General features: G+C 39.2%; 1 protein-coding gene across 1 annotated transcript in view; it reads right to left on the bottom strand.

The window, feature by feature from the left end:
• CACNA1G (calcium voltage-gated channel subunit alpha1 G) overlaps positions 1–23063 on the bottom strand; it is a 216038-nt gene that overhangs the window by 113167 nt on the left and 79808 nt on the right. The window contains exons 9-12 of the mRNA XM_063293237.1: positions 14966–15117; positions 13139–13324; positions 11919–12033; positions 10848–11003 (exon numbers count right to left, since the gene is read on the bottom strand). Of these exons, the coding sequence (XP_063149307.1) occupies positions 10848–11003; positions 11919–12033; positions 13139–13324; positions 14966–15117 (609 nt within the window). The remainder of the gene's footprint in view (positions 1–10847; positions 11004–11918; positions 12034–13138; positions 13325–14965; positions 15118–23063) is intronic.

Genomic DNA, 23063 nt, shown 5'->3' with positions numbered 1-23063 from the left:
GAAAGTACTTCTTGGTGTTTATATTGGCTAAATGAGGTTGGTGGGGGTGGTAAATGGAAGACAGAAATTATAGCCAATTGCACGCAGCCTTGAATCAAAATATATGGTATATACTTTTCAGATCGATTCCTATAAAATACAGAACCATTAATCTGAACAGTTGGAAGGAACAAGGCAGGGACTGACTATTTTTTCAATCCATGGAGCCACTGCAGTCTCATATAACAGCCTGACTTCCACCTCTCTAAATTGCTTAACCAGAGATCTGGCTGAGAGGGATAAAGTCTGAAATAGGCATTTATTCTAGTGGTATGATCGGGGAGGGGGGTATTCTGGGGCTAGGCCTGTCCTTGATTTAATTCATGCAGCTATGAGAATAAATGGACGGGCTGCCCTCAAAAGTGATGCACGGCTTCTGACAGTAAGATCAGAATCAATAGCCTGAAAATAATGGGTATTTACCATACTGGCAAGGCTCTTCTATCAAATGATAATGCAGTTCATAAGAGCTTTCCCTATTAGAGAGTTACCCTAGAATTTCTTTAATGTTCAATGGTACTTGTCTTTATTTGTCATCATCATTTCCTTTCTTGGCCAGATTTTTAGATCAGGCATTAGTACCATTTTGGAGCCCATTTCTGGGCCAATCTAATGACAACAGTGATATATTAGGACATTGCACCAAGCCACAGTGAGGTTTGGTTTTGGTTTAATGTGCTTTGTGAATAGAGACACTGTAGCTTATAAGCCATGGTTAATGGCTAACTATGATATTTGAGCCCAGTCAACTGTGGCTTATTGAGAAAACCACAATTAAGCAACTATGGCTTAATGTAATGTAATAACCTATTATATGAGCCAGGGACAGAATAGCCCAGAAAGACTGAAGGCTGTTTTTCTGGCAATTCTGACCCAAGGTAGCTTCACAAAGACAGTCAACAGAGGAAATCAATAGGTGATAATACAAAATAAAAACCTTATCAGATCAGGAAAGAAAGGCAATTAACCCAGCAAAATACAACAAAATCCATGCTGCTGTACTAGAAAGCTTTAGCTCACTGTGATGGCATTTGATGCTTGAGAAACACTTGAAAAGTGGAATGGGCTTGGTTGGGAGGATAAGGTTCAACAGCAAACTTTTGAAATTAGTTGAAAAATTTTGTCTGATTAAAGTGTCCAGGTCACATCATCAATATAAGTGACCTTTATTTTTCCAGTTAAATGTGTGCTTGTGCATCTATGTAGATAAACATATCTGCAAGGCATTTCTCTCCAGTCAAGCTATGGAGTTTTTCAAAAATCTATCTTGCACCTAAGCACAGCTAATGCATAAATATGAAACCCTGCACCTTTCCATCCCTATTCAGGCCTTTGAAAACTCAAAACAGGGAAGGAACATAAGCTCTGCAGGATGGCCCCAGCTCTTCTCCATTTGGCTCTAGCTGCTGATGAAGGTTTGAGGAGGGTTCTCTACCTGACAGGGTCCTTCCTTGCACTTGACAATCTAGGGAACTATAATGGCATTTATTCAAACATGATTCCAGCAGATCCTCTCAGATCTTCCCCATCAAAGCTTGAAGGTCAGGATCAAGGCAATGAGGCCAGCATGCACCTCCTCAGGCTCCTTCTGTTTCTGTTTGTTTCTGAATGTTTAAGTCAAGCTGTTCTGAGAAATCTTTGATTGCCTGGCTTCATAGTGGGTGGGAGCAGTAAAAAAAATGTCTCTGAAGAATACAGAACACTCAGTTAAGATGAATTTGTAACCAGATTTTTGTTGTGACCCAGAGTTAAGCTGATGTCATCTCCTTTGGATATTTTCCCAATAAACGTATTAGAAATCATCTGCTTCTTTTAATGCTAAAATAAGGCTAGAAGCAGTAATTGATTCACATCTGCAATTCATGGATTGATTCATTAGTAATTTTGTTAGGTCTTACTCATGTTTCTTCATAAAATACTGTAAGAAGCATAATATAAAAAGATAAAGTAACTTTCTCTTAGTGGTTGCCCAAATGCATATTAATTTAAGCGTAGCATTTCAATCTTTCATGATTAACAGATCCCTTATAACAAAATAATTTAGTGCAGTGTAAGGGATGGCCTTTATTTATTTTGTGTTGCTTAAGAGTCATAATGGGAATGGTCCCTTGAGAAATGATCCCCAGAATTAATAAAGCTCTTGTAAAATAGCTGCCTATTTCTCTTTATTCAGACAATGAATTTGAGCTCATTTTTAAAATAATAAATGATTAACTTAAAATAAATTGCAATCTTAATTAAATATCCCAACAGATCATCTCTGTTCATATGCTTCAAAATCTGCATAGTCCAATGGGATTTGCTTTAAGCTTGGAGAATTTAGGATGACCACATAGACAACCATGTTTTGTCAACCAACTTTTCCTGCAATTCAAATCTGACTTAAAAAGGATCATGTGAATGTGAGAAAAATGCCTGTGCAGACCTGTGACTTTACAGTTTTGTTGAACATGCAAATGTAATATATGTATATTATATTAAGCATCATGTAAAGTGATGCTTGGTGCACACTGCAAGCAATATGTCCACAAATGTTTGAAGCTAAAGCTCACTAAAGAGCTCAAAAAAGCATTGAAGACACTGGTTAGTGAAATCATCCTTACTTTAAAATAAAAAGGGAGTCTGCATTAAGAGCCTTCCAATAACATTGCAATTGGCAGAAATGGAATTCAATATGCTTTTTTCCATTTTTTAGAAATTTCTGTGTTCCAAACAGGTTTTTTTAGTTGTTAGGTGACAGTTTGGCTAATGTGAGATTTAATGCAAGTACCAGGGCATTATTTTATCCTCCCACCCTTCAGCACCAAACCTGTTTTATTTTCTTTAGAATCCAGCATCCTGCCATAGAACCCCAAAGCAACTTGAAAACACTAAGCACTAAGTTGAGCACAGGCAAGCCTTACCCACCTAGGCTCCCGAAGAAATTACCTGTTTTTTCACTCCTAGTTTGCCTTTCTGAATGAAAAAGGCATTAGGTGAGCAAAGGTATAGTTTGTTCATGAAAAGCATGAGATGTGCCATGAACTGCAGGAAACAGACCAGTATGTAGGGAAGGCGACCTATGGCTGTAACGGCTGTCCTGACTCTGGTGCTCTCCAGAAGTGTAGATCATGTGGGCCAGAAGATGCTGTAGTTCCAATACCTCTGGAAAGCACCAGGTTGGAGAAGTCTGGGTTGTCCAAAGAAACAACCCTGGATCTAAATAGAAGCCACCACTTCCAATATCAGACAGAAACTGAAAAAAATAGGGAAGGACAGACTTATAGTAGGACTAAGCAATGGCAAGGAGGGCAGAATTTGTGATGTGCTTGATTTCATAAATCTAAGGCAGGGTAGTAGATCTGCATGATGTCAATGTCTGACACATGCATGAGTGTGTTGTCTTTTGCTTGTTTCATTTTTAAAAGGATTTAACAATATTCTACCAACATTTTATAAATCCGTTAAGAAGGGAGAGTTCCTCTTCTCTGACCTCTCCTACATATTACTTTTTCTGCCCTCCCCTATGTACTGTCAAGAAAATTTTCCCCAAGGTCTCTGGTGGTATGCCCAGATAAACTAAATGAATCAGATATTTTTGTATTTTTATGCTGTCAGTAGCTGCCTCAATTCTAGAATGGCCTTTTTCAGGACAGAATCTTCTCACATATGAGCCTCCATAAAGCATGCTTGATTTTAGGTCCCGTCTGTCTTTGATTAGTTTTCCTAGTGTCTCTCTCTCTCTCTCTCTTTCTCTCCCTCCCTTTTCCTCTTTTTTAAAAAGAGAGTCAGCCTTTGCATGCAAAAGGGTTAAGTGACAATTTGTATGGCAGGTCTACAATAGAGATTATGACTTGCCAACAATACTGTTTATATTTTCTTAGAATTCACTTTGGGCATACAGGCAAATTTCTTGCTGACCTGAATTGTCTCTGGGCCTAAGTTCATGCTCCTTTGCTGTTGGTAATAATATAACTGAGCCAGCTGAAATAATAATGCTCTGTCTCCAATAATTAGAAAGATAAACCTATATCCATTAAAGTCAGTGTTCAGGGATGTATATTAATATGGTAGATGCAAGCAACAAATAATTATCCTGGTTCAGTCAAATCCAAGAACTACACACAAAATTACAGCAAGCAGCATGTGTTTCTGCTCATCTGTGAGCTGAAAGGCAATGGCCAAGGCACACTGCTAGCCTTTTTGGTGGTGGGAAGTTCACTTTAAGATCTTCTCCCTTTGGAGATGCTGGCAGGGACACTGAAATTTATAAACAAGAATTGTAACAAGTAGGAGTCTAGAAGAGGTTTTCACTTATGGGAGAGACACCCTCTTAATTCCCTCAAAGAAGGAAGAGACTTAAAATCAAAGTCAACTTGACAATGAGAACAAACTCATAACCAAACATCTTTCAGTGAGAACAGTGGCAATGATGTGACTGCTCACAACACACACACACAGAAAGAGACAGCAGGGAGAGAGAGTGAGAGATTGAGGGAGAGAGAACTACCAAACAAAGTTTGTGGTGTTCATGCCAGGTCTTACGTACCACTGACGAGTCGACAGGCAGCTGAATACAGCTTAACTGCCTACTCGCTGCTTCCCGTTTGGTGATTTCCTGAAGTAAAAATGAGGAAGGAGGGTGAGGGGAAGGAAGGAAGGAAGGAAGGAAGGAAGGAAGGAAGGAAGGAAGGAAGGAAGGAAGGAAGGAAGGAAGGAGGATTTTTCAAATTGTATAAATCTTAACATCAAAACTGAGAGAGTGAATAAAAGGGTAACAAATATATTGATAAGAAAGGAGTAAGAACAGGAAGGGAAAAGAAGGGAAAGGTACTCATTGCAGTAAATTTTGTATCACGGAGAAGCAGGTGAACAGGTTACACCACCCTTGGGTTGTCTGATGTAGCCAATTCAGCTCTGAATCACATTGATTCAAGCTCTTGAGAATCTATTTATGGACACATAATCCAGACCTTTAAATTAAGAACTCTGCTGACAGATATTTATGGCTAATATGTGAACAAACTGTTAAAACAGTAGGAGTCTTGAACATTATATCTGTCTGTCTGTCTGTCTGTCTGTCTGTCTGTCATCTATCTCCCAAAGAAAAGAACATGTTTTTTTCAGAAAGAAAAACTGCAGCATCTATGCTAAATTTCCTTTAAAGCAAGGTGACTTTGAAGAATATGCTGTGGTAAGAGTGAAGGTTGTGTGCCAGTTCTCCAGAGTTAAAGCAAGTAAAAAATTCTATGGCCATGCCTAAAGTAATTCTTGGGATCCTGGATGCAACGCATGTGTTCATGAATCAATACCACCCAGCAAGTAGAATTTTCCCCAAGGTCTCTGGTGGTATGCCCAGATAAACTAAATGAATCAGATATTTTTGCATTTTTATGCTGTCAGTAGCTGCCTCAATTCTAGAATGGCCTTTTCCAGGACAGAATCTTCTCACATATGAGCCTCCATAAAGCATGCTTGATTTTAGGTCCCGTCTGTCTTTGATGAGTTTTCCTAGTGTCTCTCTCTCTCAGTCAGCATCTGCCTGACTTTGGATGATCCCAGAAAGCTAGGCATTCTGATGCATGGGAGACTACTGGGACATTCCAGGGATCTAGGCTAATCTGGGAAGTAAAAAAATAAAAAAATAAAAAACTGGAAAAGGCAATGGCAAACCAATTCTATACTGTTGCCAAAAAACCTGAATGGGAGTCTTTATCTTTAACAGACTTTAACCTGATTAAAGTCTATTACTTAAACCGACAAAAATTGTAGGTTTAAATAATAAACAAGAGCCACTTTGGTGTAGTGGTTAAGGCATCAGGCTAGAAACCAGGAGACTGTGAGTTCTAGTCCCGCCTTAGGAACAAAGTCAGCTGGGTGACCTTAGGCCAGTCACTCCCTCTCAGCCCTAGGAAGCAGGCAAGGGCAAACCACTTCCGAACCAAAATCTTACCAGGAAAACTGTGGGTACTTCTGCAGGTATTCGCCAGGAATCAACACTGATGTGAAGGCAATAATAATAATAATAATAATAATAATAATAATAATAATAATAATAATAATATCATCTTAAATATTCCAGCAAGGGCAAGACAACACCCTGGTGAGTATCTCTGTGCTATTTCAAGGTTAACATATCACCAACATAAGGTAGTTTTGTTTATTAGTTTGTATCCAGTTTCTCTCTAGTTTTAATGACCAAAGGGATATGACAAAAAGGGACAAGAGAATCTTTACAGAGTTCTAGTGTTTGAGCAACATGTTCTCCATAGCTTAGAGATTGGTCAAGAATATGTCCAATCACATATCCTAGTTCCTCCCTATGCAGTTGCTGCTGCTAGTTGTTTACCTATGGTAAAGATGCCTTAAGACAAGCTCAGAACGTGATGACTACCCAGATGCAACCTTGCAACAGTACAGGAGTGGTTTGCCATTGCTCTCTTCAGGGACTTTTTAAAATGTCTAAATCTAGGCTGCAGCCCTGGGATTCCCTGCTGGTCTTGCATCCAAGTATAAACTAAGCCCAGTTTTGCTTAGCTTCTGAGCCAGGCAATGTTGGCCAAATATTACCCTTTGCTGAGGTTGCAGAAGTACAGACAAAGCAAAGTACCTGCTTACTGATCATTCAAATGGAGATTCCACATGCTTTGTTACTAATAAGGAATGTTTAAGTACTTTTTGATTGAAAAAAACACAGCAATAATTCAAGATCATAAAAACATTTTATATTAGGACAAACTCTTGAGGCTCAAAGATGATAAATCATTTGAAGTTGGGTTTTACTTTAAGTATACTCCAACTGTATTTGGCAGAATTATTGGTAAAACCCCATTTTTATACAGCACATCATACTACAGGAGTTTAAAAAATCAAATACAGTTGCAGTTATTTAATAGTCTCCCATCTGGCAATTACTTTTAAAAATAAGAGCTCTGGCAGCCTTTTCCAACCTGATGTCCTTCAGATATGTAAGATTACAGTTCTTGGAATTTCTAACCAGCATCTGGTTGGGGAAGGAGCCTTATGGGCTTTCAGTTCCTAAACAAATACAAAATACTGTGTGTGTGTGTGTGTGTGTGTGTATTCATAATGAAAACATTTTCTGTTTGGAGAAACAGAGAATTTTGATCCCCTCTTTGATTTAAGGAATTGGATTCATTATTCTGGCTGTTCTTCAAGTTTGCATTTTTCAGATGAACAAAAAAAGCATTTTGGAACACCAAAGCCAATAACCATACTTGTTAAGTCAACCATATTTTGCTGTGCAAAGGGACAGTTTTGATAATTTTGTTCTTTCACTGTGTTACACAGACACTTAATTATCTCTTTCCAGAGATGACTGATGATGGATGTGGCAGTAGAATTCATTTCTAGTGAGCTGCTGCCCATATTTTATTTATTTATTCATTCAATTTATCTCTTACCTTTCTATTCAATTCAAGATGACCAATAATTACTAATATATATGTATAAAAACAATTGAAGGCCTGGTGAAAAAGATGAGCTCTAGGTGCAAAGGAAGCCTAATATGCCTTGGGCCTTAGAACCATTGAAAAAGCAGTTGGTTAAACTTGGACTTAAGCAGCAAAAACTAAGACCTATTATGATAATTTGGGCAACCATGGCTCAGGTTACAAGCTGAGATAAAAGCCTCTTGCAGATAATCCTTCTGATCATCCAGTAAATCAGCAAGCAAACTAGGAACTCTTCAACTACTGTAATATTAATTTTCTGTGTAATCCAAACCAGTAATCTACAGATAAGCTTTAGAACAGCAGCAGGATCAGCAACAACAACACATAATAGTGCAGATATACTGTACTACCTTCCTGCTATGCTCCTTCCCTACAGTGCTACCTACCTGTTAACGACAAAGTGGGAAGCTGTTGTTTACGGAAGACTTTCTGGTTGGTTGCTAATTTGCAGAAAGGGAGGAGTGAAGAAGCGGAGTCCATCTAAAATGTGATTGTCTGATTGCAACTGTGAAATGCATTTCATGTGCTTTTAAACTGATGTGTGGAAATATGTTTATGTGCCAGAAAAAGTAAAATGTCAGAACTACGTTGAAGCCCAAGGTATGACCAGGGTCATTCTACAAAAAAAATGTTACCAGTGTTGAGTAAAGTTCAACCAAATCATTTTCCTGCTTCCATCTCCGACATCCCGTTGCTTAATATTGTTTCAGCTGACTTCCCCCAGTCTAGTGCTGCCCAGACAGATAAGTCTGGCCTTAGCTCCCAGAATTCCATAACCAGCATGGTGCTGGCTGGAGACCACAGCAGCTGAAGTCCAACATAATCTGGAAAGCATCATATTGGGGATGCTGACACCTGCCATCCTTCCTTACTACTTGCTTTGTGCTAGGAGTAAAAACAACACAAAGGAGGAACAGGAGATAAACTAAGAATTCTCAGAGACAAGCACAGAATCTGTAGGGAACATGAAAGGATCACCAATAAAAAAATTTGTTCCACAGATAATGTTATCATGTAGTCCCCCAGGAGAGAAGCTTTATTGCTGACAGAAAGCTCTCTCACTGCGATCCTATGTTTCTTTCTTAGATAAAGTCTCCAGGGCACAAACCTAACAGCTCACTCAGTCAACTATTTTTTGTATTATATAGTCTTTATCAAATTGAGCCCCTCTTGCATATCTTATAACATGCGATACAAAAGAATAACATTCAGAAGGCCCAATGAAAATAAAGATCCACTCAGATGTTGTAGGAAATGTGTCCTCTGCACATGTAATATGAAGCATCAGCTAGGCTCAAGTTTTAAAAAGCTGTGTATTGCACACATGGGCACATGCATAATAAGAATAGGCCCAGTATTTTGTATATATGTCTGCTGCTTAGCAACAGAAAGGTCCAGTACATTCTTATACTAAAATTAACAAAAGTGTTTCCAGAGTCAAGAAAAGACACTTGAAGGCACAAAGATAAAACTGTCAGCAGCCCTGAGATGAGTCTGTAGAGGAGAATTGGGTAGGAAGGGACTTGAAAAATAAAATTTTCATTGACTTTAAAAAGATTACTGTGGCAGACAAAAGGAAACTTTTCTTCTATTTTTTTTCCTCTTTGGAAAGACCATTATTTCTTTGCAGTGCATATTATATGGAATGTATGATCTTATGAAGGAATGTAGATCTGGCCTTGAGAATGAGAAGGAATGAACGAACCATTAAGGGGTGGGTGGGCTGGTGGGGGAAGTTTCAGAAAATATTACTCAGTCTGGAGAAAGAGGAAGACATGAAAAAGAAACTCAAAATAATCCCACCTTGATTTTGTTTGATATCAGATGCGACAGAGAAAAACCCTGACAGGATTTCAAGATTCTGTTATTCTACCTTACACAGAAGAACATTCTTGGAATCCCCACCATGCCTGTTCTGGTCTACCTTGAAGGGCTGACACACCCAGCCCCCCAATTTGATTTCAGTCCTTTTTCAAGGATTGACATGCAACACCAATCAAAATAAGCAAAGATCCTACATTTGTTTATAGTGACATTTGAGCTCATCACAAAGCCATGCCAATTCACATCAGGGGACATTCTGAATACAACAACTTTCTGGTTTAGACTTGGGGAATCATATTAGTGTCCAGACGTTCAGAGCAAAGCAATCACTGGCAGCAAGAGAACCAGGCAGGTTGATAGATGTGCTAAGATTCACCCCGTTAATCATTTGACAAAAGCCGAAAGGCAGTTGTGGCTCTGCTTCTTGAGGTGTGAAGCCCCACCTGATCTTTGGAAAGAAACCACTGGCTGCTCAGAGGGATTGGCACAGTAGCCCTTCCTTCTGGCATTATTTCAGAGAAAAAATACTAGGACATGGAGGCCCAAGCACAGGGCCAAGTACAAAGAACTTAAATGAAGTCAGCAAGTAAAATAGGATTAAGCAGAGAGATCATGGCTGCTTTGCCCTAAGAGGCTTCCATAAATCTTCTCCCTATACCAGACTGGATGAAAATAAATACAAAGCCTGGAGGTTTTCTAAAATGTTTTTTTTATACTGCAAATGAGTAGGCTAGAAAGAGAAGCAGGCAACAGAACCACACTATCAATATCACTTTGATTTAGAAGCCCACTCCTAGATGCTACTGCATAATCCCAACCACGCTACCCATGCCTGGGGGCTTGTGTTGAACACTGCCACCTTGAGACCTGCAACACAGCATTTTGTATTTTATTGCTTTAAGGCTGGCTTACTTGCCACCTCCCTGAGTCTGCAGGAGGAACCGCCTGATGGCTAGCTTTTGCAAGATGCAGACATACTGGCTTGCCAATAAAATTACTGAGGCCAAGTTTATTGATCTTATTTATGTAAAATATTTCTAGGCTGCTGTGAAAGGTGGATACCATCCCAAGTACAGTTCAAATGTCTTTCTTTCAGCTGCCTGGCAATGGTGGCAGAGGTGGACTCTACTTAATGAAAGATGTAGCCTCTGGTAAATCAATCCAAAGGGGGTGGGCAAAAATGGAATAAATAAAAGACGCTAAAGTGTTGCTTTTATGGAGGCAGGAAAATGTCCACAAAGAGATAGCAGCAAATGGGACAATAGGATCACTCGTCTCATGCATATTTATGGGGCAGCTTTGAATTTGGCTCCTAAATGCAACAAAGCTTGGTTCAAAGGCAATGTGTTTGCATGATCATGCGCTCTTTCACAACACTTGAATCTGAGTCTTTGATACCAACTAAAGGGCCTGGCTTTTACTGAAGCAACTGCTTCTTTTGGAAATTCTAATCATTATACAAACATGGGTTCCGAACCCTCCACACTCTCTTTAACAAAGAGAAATCAAAGAAGTTCTTCAAGGCTTTACCTCCGTCTGAAAGCCTTCCACCAAGATAGCAACCAACAAATTAAAGAGAACGTAATTCCCAAATGTCATGAGGGCAATGAAGTAGAGAGCAGCCCAGGAAGAGGTAGAAGCCATGCCATTGTAGAGGACTTTATTCCAGTCTTCCTGAGTCAGGATCTGGAACGAAAAGAGGAACCATTTGATGCGAGACAACCTTAAAGTGCACTCACCTTCCTACCAACCTATGGTCCAGGTAAAACTGTTTCATTCCTCAATGCTAAGCATCATGCACACAGGTAATTTTTGAAAATGGTAGAACTTGTTACACTTAGAACTTGTTAGGCCTTCTCCACCTCATGAGGTCTCTCACCAGTGAGACTCTGTGTCAGAACTGTGCACACATTGCCTTACCCTTCTGGACTGCAATGAATTTTTCAGTGACAAAGAAAGAAGGTTCACAGCTGGCTGAATAATATATAATACTCACTGCTTCTGGCCAGATGTGGCTGATTGTCCTTAACATTCTCCTGACTGGTTGCTGCCTCAGTTTTCAAGCCTAGGTGGCATCACCAGCAATATTAAACACAAAGAAAAACTTGAAAAGGGCTGCAGTAACTGTCTCTGTATATGTGTCTGTCTATCTATCTCAATGTTTCCATATTTTATTTAAATAATTAGCTCTTTTTGCCATCATTCCTGACTGTAACAATTTGTTCAAATCAGATCTCAGTCTTTCACAATTTGGAGAATGCTAACTCCATTTTGTTCAAGGAAGTTCAATATTCTGGGTTAGAATTACAGATACCTTAACTTGTGCTGCTAGATGACCTTTCTTTAAATGGTCATATTTTATTTTAGAACATAGGCATGTAGGTAGAAATTGTAAGGCCAAGTTATACTAGGGCTTTATTTATTATTTAATGCCTTAATTACTAAATCTGTTACTTGCTTTTCATTACACCATTATTGACATGTGTCTATGAAGAAGCAATTGATGTTCACTACGCTGTTTTCAAAAATCCCAGCTGTAAATTGCTTCACGTGACAGGCATTTACAGAATAAAGAATTATGGGCCATAATTGATGTATTACCTGGAAAACAGTAACAATGGCCCAGAGCAAGGAATCAAAATTCTTCCTGTCAGGGAGAGTGTCTCCATCTCTCTCTGAAGCAAACTTACACCCAAAGAGATGCATCCCAAGGATACTGAATAACAAGGAGAAATAGGTTAAAAGAGAGATTAAAGAGCTAGAATTTAGAACTAAGGAACATTTGGAGCAAGTTCCTTACCCCTCTGCTCCCTCACACTAAAGAAAAAGGAAGCTCAGTTTTAATCAGTTATTTTCTATCAACTTTGGTATGGCAAATATACAGTATGCAGCTTGTATTGTGGCTTATATAAAGTGTAAAAACATACAGGATATGGGGTAACAAAGCCAAGCCTCCTATATTATGAAGACATCCAAAACGTTCAGACTCTTTAAGGCACTGGGCTAGAAACCAGGAGACCATGAGTTCTAGTCCCGCCTGAGGCATGAAAGCCGGCTGGGTGACCTTGGGCCAGTCCCTCTCTCTCAGCCCAATTCACCTCACAGGGTTGTTGTTGTGGGGAAAATAGGAGGAGGAAGGAGTATTTGGTATGTTCACCGCCTTGAGTTATTTATAAGAATAATAAAGGTGGGATAGAAAATAAAATATAAATAAATAAATAAATCTGAGTGCTTCCAAAAAATGTTTATCTGTCTTCAAATTCTGACCACCTCTAATGTAGTAATAGTGAGCTACATAGATGAAAAAAGGAATAGCTGTAGCAGAAATTACTCCCCCTTTTAAATGTGGGTAATTTCATCTTAAAGTCAGAAATTGCAATATAAACAAACCTGAAATCAGGAATGATTGTTTATTTTATCTACTCATATCTAAAATGTGTTAGTTGTCCTACAGGAAAAGCTCTTAAGTAATAAACGAGAAACTAAATAAATGCAAAGTAATATACAATAAAACAATAATCAATTAAAACAATAGTTTAAAAAGAGAAGTGACTAAGAAGCTCAAAATAATCTAAGAAATATAAGAAAATTAAAAGGCCTGATACTTCTAATTTTCTTTTTTTATAAAGGTCTTTGCCTGACACTGAAATAAAATAAAAGTTGGAAGTTGGCAGGCCACTCTGGAGAAGGCACTCCATAGTTGGAGACGTCACTAAAAAGGTCTACTCTCACCTGCTAAAATTTAGCATGTGAAAGCACTCAAAGCAGAGCCTCTGATGATAGTCTCAATGCTCAGGTAGGAGTTTTTATTACGAACTTACCTGAAGATAAAGATGAAAAGCATCAGTAACATGCAGAAGGTGGCCACATTGTCCATGGTTTTCATGAGGACCACTAACTGGCGCTGAAGAGCAGGCATAAACCGGACCAGCTTTAGAACTCGCATAAGACGGAAGGTTCGTAAAACAGATAAGCCTCCACCTTGCTGTCCAACTATCTCCCACACACTAAGAAAAAAAGAGAATATATATTTAATATTAACATAATAAATTAGCGTTTGAGAGAAAGTATTATTATTGCAAGTCTCTTGTCCTTGGAAGTTTGTTCCAGTGACCACGGGATTCATCAGATTCAGAACTTTGCCTCTAAATTTAAATATCTCCTTGCATAGCAATTCTCCTCTCAGAGTGTCTGAAGGCAATTCTTTATTACACTGGAACGCTGACATTGAAAGAGACACAAAAGAGTAATGCTGGAGGTATTATGGGAGGTCCACCAGAACAGAAATCAGACTGGCTTTCCGCTTATCCCCCAAATCAAGAATTAGTTGGGTGGTGTTGGTTAATTTTCTGCCATTGGTTTCAACCAGAAGGAATTTTTTAAAAATAAATTAGCTGGGAGGAGAAACAGAGCCCAGCAAGGTGTTGTATATGGCCATCCACTCACTGACAGGGCTTTTTCTTCTCATGTTCTTTAACTGGGAATATTTAGATTAGATGAAGAGTTGGAAATGTTTGAGAGAAAGATCTGAATCCTATGATCGCTGAGGAAACTTCCAAAGGACAGAAGCTTACAATAATAATACTTCCAGTCAAGAACTGCATACATTTCAATGTTTTGCATGGTTTAAGACTTTCTGAAAAAAACAAAGGCATTCATAGTTGTTGTATTTTTTAATTCCTACATGCACTCAAACAGATTTTGTTATGTGTCCTAAAAGTGCACCAAAGTAGAAAAGCAGGCACAGAGGTGCTCTGAGGATAAATGTTGCATGGGGAACATTGTTAATGGATTTCTTCGATTGGAATTCTGCAAATAGAAGCCACCTATAATTTGCCCTGCATTTTCTTCAGGGAATGAATATTAATAAGCTATCGATATGTCCTGATTTACAAAGTAGAGTTCTTCACTGAAGCAGCCCTTTACTTGGAGAACCAAAGCTGCTTTAAAAATAAAGAATTACGAAATGAGAAGGCAATAGTCTTATGGTACCCATCAACAGTGGTTAGCATTTGGACAGCAGCCTGAGCAGACATGCAACTCATACTCTTCACTGTGGTGAGCCATATTTTTTTCTACTTCAATTATAATCATTGTTCAAAGTTGGATCTCTTTTCATACACTAGCAGGTACAAATCTCATCTTTCATCCTTTTGTAAAGAGATGTGTAAGTGGCCAGCTAGATATAAAAGTAAACAGGTATGTGCTTTAGGCAGGCCTATTATTTATAGCGAGTGCTATATGGAAGGAAGAGAATAGCAGTGGGTGGATTACACTGAATAGTCCTCTGTACTAGAGGCTATAACTCCTCCTCAGAAAAGGAAGCTGATAAATGTGATTGCATGTAACTATGACAATACTTATTGCCATAAAGTAGCTTATCTTGACTGGGCATCCTTCAAACGAATTGGAACTCTCAGAATTGTCAGTAATTCGAGAGAACATACTATATACAGCACATGAGCAAAAGAACTAATATATTAAAAAAACATTTCAACCCATTTTTTAAAAAAAGTTCCCACAGCTTTATTCCACAATCCAGTTGGAAGAAATCAGTTTGAAATAGGGTGGTACTGGAATAAATGAATGGATTAAATGTTACAGACCGCAACTACTTATGGTAATAAAGAAAACTTGGTTTTAATTACCTGATCACTACAATGATTCCATCAAAGATATTGTAGGGATTTTTGATGTAACCAAAAGGGCCATACACAAGAAGCTTCAGAAGCATTTCTAGGGCAAAGAGGCTAGTAAACACAATATTGCTTATTTCCAGTGCATTGGTGAGTTCTTCTGGCTGGAAAAAAACAAAATCAAGGACAAACAAAATTGCCAAGATGAATAAGATGTGTGCTGTGAAACTTCTGTTCGTGTAAGTTATAACATCCATAAATATATAAGACAGCTAGACAAAACAGAAAAATCTCTTGGGCCATCCGTTGCCTGTTTTTGTGGTGCCGAGGCGTTCTTTTCCATTGTCAGAACCAACCCTAAGGCTCAGTGCACAGTAGATAAAATGAGGAATTTGGTTACTAGATCATATCCTCTTTCTTCCAATCTGCAGTAGTAAAGCAGTACCGTTTCTAATCTTATCAAACTTTAAAACCAGCATGTTTTTTTTTTTTTACTTTCCAGAAATTGAGTGATAGCTGAGGAGAGCAAAAACATGCACAAACCCCACTCCCTTCTCACACTGAAGATGTTGCCTAGTCTGGCAATGAAACGTCTGCAAGAAAACAACAAGGCTCAGGGAGCACCAAGGACTCCAAAGGAGGTTTTGCCAAGCAGCGCAGGAAAATAAAAAAGGAAGGTTTCATTTCTGCAGAATGTAGTCAACAAAATGGCTCCACAAAATGGCTGCTATAGTGGGAGCTGCCAAACACAACATTTCTTTTTCACAGCAAAGCAAACTGCTATGGTTAAAAGGGGAATGAACTGTCCCGAATGTACTGATCAATACCGTGGTGCGGTCCGAGCTCCCCAGGCCAAACCCAGCAGACAGAGGAAAGCTGACATCAACAGACCGCAAATTGCCTATTCCCGTTGGGTTTAGTTGATGTTTTATAGTTTAAATGGTTCAGATTTGCAGCTTTCCAGTTGCATTTAGGTTCTTACCAACACACTTTTTAAAAAGAAAAATACCCTATGTTAGTATGAGGCTTGAGTCCTACTGAATTTATTTGAACATAATTCATAATGCTGAACTGGGTCAACTTTACTGATGGCGTTTCAGCACTCCAGGTTGCTGCAGAGCTTTGGGGAACAGGAACATTAGACAGCGAAGTCCAGCTTCAAAACACCTTCTGTGCACATCTGCATCTCTTGGTTGGTTTTCAAGTGTTCCTATAAACTATACCTTTCACCTGCTTGCCTCAGGTGCAACATTTCACCACAAAAAGCTGGACAGCCAAACCTTCTGCCCTCTTTGTACCCCTGGAATGTAACTGACAGTGAATGAAGCTGACATTTGTCAGAGGCTGTTGTGTCAAAGTCCTCCTAAAGTTCACTGGAGCAAAGGCAACATCAAAGCACACCCTAGATAAAGGTAAGTCTGAACTCATAGTCAGGATCTTCTCAATATACTTGAGGCCTCTTAGTTCATTTGAATAGGGTTTGTCTGCCTTGTATGCTATATGGGCTGGCATCACTTAAACCTGGGTTACTCTGGGTCTGGGCTCCTCAGCTATCTCTACTCTGGAGGATCATCCTGCATTTTTCAGGTACGTCAGTTCTTCCTGTTGGGAATGACTTGATATTGAAAACCTGGTCATCAAGTGAACGGTAAGAGCAGAGGACCTTCAAGGCCACTGTAACCCTATGATGCTGCCATGCCTTGGAGGGTTGAGCCAGTAGTGCTATTTCAGCTGTTGCTGCAGCTGGAAATGCACATGCCACAGCAGTGAGCACCACTTCCTATGCCAGGAAGGGAAGGCAGAGGCAAACAGCATTTAGCTATTGCAAGTCCCTATCAGAGCTACAATCCTTTTCTGGGCATTAAATCAGGTTGCTTAAATGCTACCAATGGAGTTTAAGCCAGAAGACTGAGTGCAAGATTATTTCCCATTTCTCAGGAGAGTTTGTTTTATTTATATATTGAACCTAAATGACTCTTGGTGGCTTATTTTGCATCTAAGAGCAAAAGCCCTGAAGTACGACAAGGCAAAGGGCTACAGATGATTTCCTGGCTCTTTAATAAAGGTCTGGGCAAAAGATGCACAGTTATATAATGCAGATCTGGGGGACGTGTGAATATTTTATTTTCCTCCCTCCAGTTCAGACAAAGCCAGCAGTAACCTTGATATGCTGGAATCTGGCTACTTGTTTGCAGTTGGATGTAGAGCCTTATGTTAGATAGTTTCTCTCAAATTCTGAGCCCCATCAAATATTCCAGAAGGGCTGGGTGAGTGGCAGGTTTTGGAAGTGTTTCGTGAGCTAGAGAAGCATGGTTCTCTGCTGCCCAGCTAGATTTTGCTTCATTCATTCATATTCAGAACACCTGTCCCTGTCCCTTGCCTCTTTGGACTTGGGAGACTGGAAAGGAACACCACGTGTTCCTAAAAGCCCTATTTCCACATCACTTTTGGGTTACAGTACCGCACTCCTGGCTGTCTCTCTCCTGTGTTTTTCTCAACTCCAAGTGCCCGCATGGGTTTCCCAGCCTCTAGGCAAACCATTCTCACTGTTACCATAGGCAGATATGCATATGTGGGGGAGCTACATAAGTGTTTCTTAAGCAGAAGGCTGCTCAGGAGAAGAACAAAACGTGACACAAGCCCTAAGCTAGGCTTTTTTGTTTGTACAGTTTTCTGACAAAACTGCAGATGGTGCAGTTTGGAAACAGACTCTAAGCATCTTCCTGTTCAATTCTCTGTGATTATGATCTCCTCTGGGGCTTGGAAGTAAGAAGGAAGGTAGCCTTTATTAGGACAAATATTTATTTTTTCTTGCACATCCATGCAGCAGGCAAGCTGCACAGAAGCACAATTTCAAATGGCCTTATTAAAACATGTACTTTGAAAGAGAAAGTATCTTATTTATAATCTTGCTGACACCAAGGGAGTTGGCTTGTAGCTATTTTCAACCTGGAGCCCATATTATTTCTGAAGCAAATACAGAAAGTTCATACAATAGAAATGCAAATCTTCCTTTTAATCTAGTATCCCACTAATTTATCATGCAGTTTCTGTTTGAAATGCCACTCAGACTGGCACATGCCATTTTTTTTAATTCCTGGAGAGAAATCATTTTTGCACTGGTCAAGCTCAATTCATAGAGGCAGTTTATATGTTCTATGGTTCTGTGATTATATTGATGCTAAGAATGACATAAATTTCTGAATATATTGTGGTGCTGAATGTTACTCTGTTTTGCTTCACTAAATAACTCTTCACTGCAATAAAAGTACACATTCTAAGTTAGTGCAACCCAATGGTTTGGGTCCAATGGGCACCTTAGGGATTTTGAAAGTGTATTCTGTTATTGTGGGTATGACCGCTTATAAAACATTTATATAGTAACAAGCAAGTTTTCTTCCCGTTACCACCTAGGCTTACCTCATTCTTTTTCCAGACAGGAGGGCACACTTCTAGCCAAAACTCTAAGCTGTTTTCTGAGAATGTCCCTGAGCATATGTACTTGTTTCTAAACCATAATGATGCCAAAATGATGAAATATGAGCTCTGGCCTTTTAAAATTGCGTTACATCATCACATGCAAGTATATAAGGGCGGAGTTGTGTCATGACATCACAATACACATTTTTGTCATTAGCCACACCTTGCCCTCCCCCACAACACCTATGCCACGGCCATATGTACAGGGCTCAAAAGCATTCTTAGAAATAAAGGTTTGATTCAAGGGTCATCCATTTATGTAGCAGGCTAGCTTCCTTTTTTTTTTTTTTTTAGTTAAAGTAATCTGAAAAGGGAAAAAGGAAGAACAGGCACGGGCCCTGGTGGGGGTTAGCAGAATGTCTGCAAGCATATTAGTGCCTGCAGGTACTTTGTTGGAAACCCTGATTCTAAACACCCAAAGCTTCCATCACTGCTGGTTTTTTCCCATTATGTGATTCTGTTTAATAGTACAGACTTTATAAAAGATTTGAGATAAACTATAGCAACAAAGTGCTGGGATAATGCTGCTGCTTCACCATGCTCCTCATTACCCTATTTTCACTGCAGTACATGCTTTGAAACCAATGTCTCAGAACAAAATGTTCAGAAGAAACAGCACAACAGAATTATCTAAAGGGCCACATGCAACTACAGTGCCTGCTTTGCCTTCTAGATGAAACAATACTTTATAGCAACTACAGAATAGCTGTGATTTACATAATTCCTAGGACTAAATTATGCTAACTTGCATCCAAAAGTATATTCAGTGAGGCTAAACTAGGCCAATGTATTTGCTATCATACTGTTCTGTCCCTTTTCCTCTAGCCCACAAAGGGTAATGGCAAAATGTCAAAGTGTATGCATATCCACACGTATTTTAAATCCCCAGGTAATAATAATCTTTTCATTTCAGCAGGAGAAAAGTGTGATCTACAACCAGTTAGATTCAAAATGCAGTTACCTTACTGCAAGTTTCCAGGCTGCATCAATTCAATTGTCCCAGTCTAACAGATATTTTGCAGGGGAATCAATTTAATTGCATTTGCTGAGAAATCAAAATAACCAAACCCAAGGAAATACTCTGAATTTTCTTCTTCCTTTAGCTACTTTGGTATGTAGGAATCTTACAGAACTCACTCCCCTCCCAGAGTCTATTGGCAAATCATCTTTATTTATGGCACAGTTGCTTAACCTCCAGAAATCAAGACTTTTCCCCCCTTAATTTGAAAGTAAAATCAGATCAGTTATTTCTAGCTATCAGTGTCCAGAAAATGGTGAAAGAGCCCTCTTCCCCTCAGAAACAATCTATGGTAATTTCTAGTTTATAACCTAAATTCTGACCTCAGTTAATCTATGTACAAAGCTTTATCCAACTCCAATAAACATATGACAGTGTTCAGTAGCTCTGATTCTGTTTGGACAAAAAGATTTGCCACTGGTGTGCATCTGACGCTATGCTCCAGTTCCTGTTCATCTTACTTATTTACATGAGAACATATTTAAGGAAAAACCCTTTTCTCATCCCATGGTGGTCTCTGTGCCTCATCAAAACCAGAGAAGGGCAGCAGCATTCGTATCTTACCCTGTCAACAGGATTTTCTGGGAGCCTGCCTACCTCAAGCAGCAACCTTTTCAGCAGATTCAAATGCAAAGTACACAAGGCCACAAGGGCTGGACCAGGAGAAATCTGACATGCATTTTCTATCTGTCAGCTATAAATCTTTATTAATATGCTTTCCAACCTGGAATTCAGCATGAGTTTCATGCTATTCATAAAACTGAAAAGATGCATGTAATTAACTACTAAAATGAAATAAGAATGCTCTGAGGAGGATGGGTGGGAAGAAATTATATTTAACAATAAAACAGAATAGATATTTTTTTTAAAAAATATGACCATTTCTATTTAGAGCTTGTAATTATGCCACTGTAGCTTTTTTCTGGAAACAACTGCCAGGTGAAATTTGGTCTAGCTTTATTTTCATCCCATTATACATGGATTGCCTTACTTTCTCCCCCTCTCCCATTAGGTTCTGTCTCATTTCATATTCCAAATCTCTTATGCTCAACCTCCACTTTGGCACTAATGAAATAAATTGTATGGCTTGCAAACACCCAAGCTGTGATACTTGCAGCATCCTGGAAAATGACAGTTTTCTATTAGTGTTCGGATTCAGCTGCTTTCATATCAAGATTCTTAACAGAAGGCTGCAATCCTCTATATACATGCTTCTCTAGGGACAGGTCCTATACAGATGAGTAAGGTTGACTTCTGAGGAAATACAGAGAGAGAAAACAGGCTTGTCAGTCAGCTGACACCAACCGTTCCTCACTATGAGTGCTATTGTGGTGATGGCTGGAGAGCATTTCATGAATTTATTTATTAAATTTGTATCCTTCCTTTCTATTGAAAAAATGGTGCTCAAAATATTCCCTTTTCTATTTTGCCTTCACACATCTTGGAGTTTGATTATGAAATAAGTTAACATCATCAGAAGATCTCACCTTTCCCTCCCTTGCCCCACAAGTTAGCTGATGAGATATTTTTCACAGTCGTTTACGTTAGTATTATTATTATTGCTGCAGAATCACCTTGAGTCACACTGGGTTCAACATCACATAATTGCACTATCTATGTAAGAAAAATTAACATAAATGCGATAAAATGTCCATCATAAGAAAAAATTAACCCATAGCTTCAAGCAACATCATTTCTAATATATCCAAACCAAAATAGCCATTCCAATGCAAGATAAAACAGTATAAATTACAGATGGCAAGCAAAGGCCCTCTGGCAACATTCAGTCTTGGCTGATTTCTGGAAGGCCATCACCAAGGGAGCCAGCCCACCTTCTACTGCAGAGTTCTTCAGCCAGGGTTGCATGGAGCCCTAGGGCTCTGCGAGAGGTCATTAGGGGTTCCCTGGGAGATCACAGTTTATTTAAAACATTATTTCAAAGTTGGGCAACTTCACATTAAAGAGGTAAGTTTCATTCTTTATTTTCAGTTTAAGAACACTGTTAATGCATATAGACAGGCCTACCCATGAAACAAATATAATAATTTTGTAACTTCTGGCCTATATTTGAGCCCAAATGTGCAGGGGTTCCCCGAGGCCTGAAAAATATTTCAAGGGTTCCTCCAGGGTCAAAAGGTTGGGAAAGGCTGAGGGAGACTGCTCCAGAGTGTAGATGGCATGATTGGAAAGCAACCCTTTATTTATGAAACAGACAATACACAAACAGAGGTACCTGCTATGGGCTGTGTCATTCTTAAGACATGGGCATTTCTTTGCTTGTACTCCAGCCTGTGCAAAGCCCAGACACTGCAGCAAACTCTTCAGCAAAAATCACAATAATATAATTCTATAATAATGACACTTCCATTTTCAGAAGAGCTTCTCAGAAACACGATAGAACTCTTTGAATTTATGACATTTGGAGAACACTAATCTACAACTGGTATTAACCGGTATTGGTACTAATTTTACAGATGATTTTTGAGATTCCAAAAGAATTATCTTCCAGACTGGTGGTGGTTTGTAAGAAAGCCATTTGTTCCAGATGTAAAAAGTAAGTTAGTCTCTCCTTTGCATTGACCTTGACGACTGGTGGCTATATGGGCACAATCATTTAATTCTCTTGGAAACAATACAGATGTGGTTTGCCAGTAAGATTTTTTAAATTACTTTGTAGATTAATTTACATGGATTAAAAAAAAAAAGCCTGGTCCTTACAGTCCTGTGATTTACTGGTGGTCTCCATCCAATAGTAACCAGTTCCAAGGCTATTTTTTTTTTTTAGATCACCCAACTTTGGCTATGTGCTGCCATCTAGCTGGGCCTTGGTTACAGAGATTTTTTTTTTAGATTATTTTTATATGTAACTCAAGGCAGGGAACATACCAAATACCCCTTCCTCCTCCTGTTTTCCCCACAACAGCAACCCTGTGAGGTGAGTTGGGCTGAGAGAGAGTGGCTGGTCCAAGGTCACCCAGCCGGCTTTCATGCCTCAGGCGGGACTAGAACTCTCAGTCTCCCGGTTTCTAGGCCTGGACTTAACCACTACACCAAACTGGCTCTTTTAAAAAAAATAAACTACAGCCTTACATTATACAATCTGACCTTTGCAGGTGCACAGTTCGTTAGGTCCCTAACCTCAAGAACAATAAAACTTTTAGGGAGGATGAAAATACTGTACAGCAAGGTTTCTCAATCAGGGTTTCACAGAGCCCTAGGGTTCCGCAAGAGGTCCCTAGGAGTTCCCTGGGAGATCACAATTTATTTAAAAAATTATTTCAAATTCGGGCTACTTCACATTAAATAGGTAAGTTTCATTCTTTGTTTTCAGTTTAAGAACAATGTTAATGCATATAGACAGGCCAACACATGAAACAAATATAATAATTTTGTAACTTGTGGCCTATATTTGAGCCTGAATGCGCAGGGGTTCCCCAAGGCCTGAAAAATATCTCAGGGGTTCCTCCAGGGTCAAAAGGTTGGGAAAGGCAGATTGCACACTTGCAGTACCCACCTTAGTTCAGTAGCAGAGATTTATTGAACCTCAATTCAGTAGCACAGTCCGTCACTGTGATCATAGAAAGACATCCCACCCTAATCCTACTCCTGGAC

The sequence above is a fragment of the Candoia aspera genome, chromosome 2, assembly GCF_035149785.1.
Source record: "Candoia aspera isolate rCanAsp1 chromosome 2, rCanAsp1.hap2, whole genome shotgun sequence".
NCBI classification, from domain to species: Eukaryota; Metazoa; Chordata; class Lepidosauria; order Squamata; family Boidae; genus Candoia; species Candoia aspera.
The sequence above is the reverse complement of the archived record's forward strand: the minus strand, read 5'-3'. Positions and strand labels throughout refer to the sequence as shown.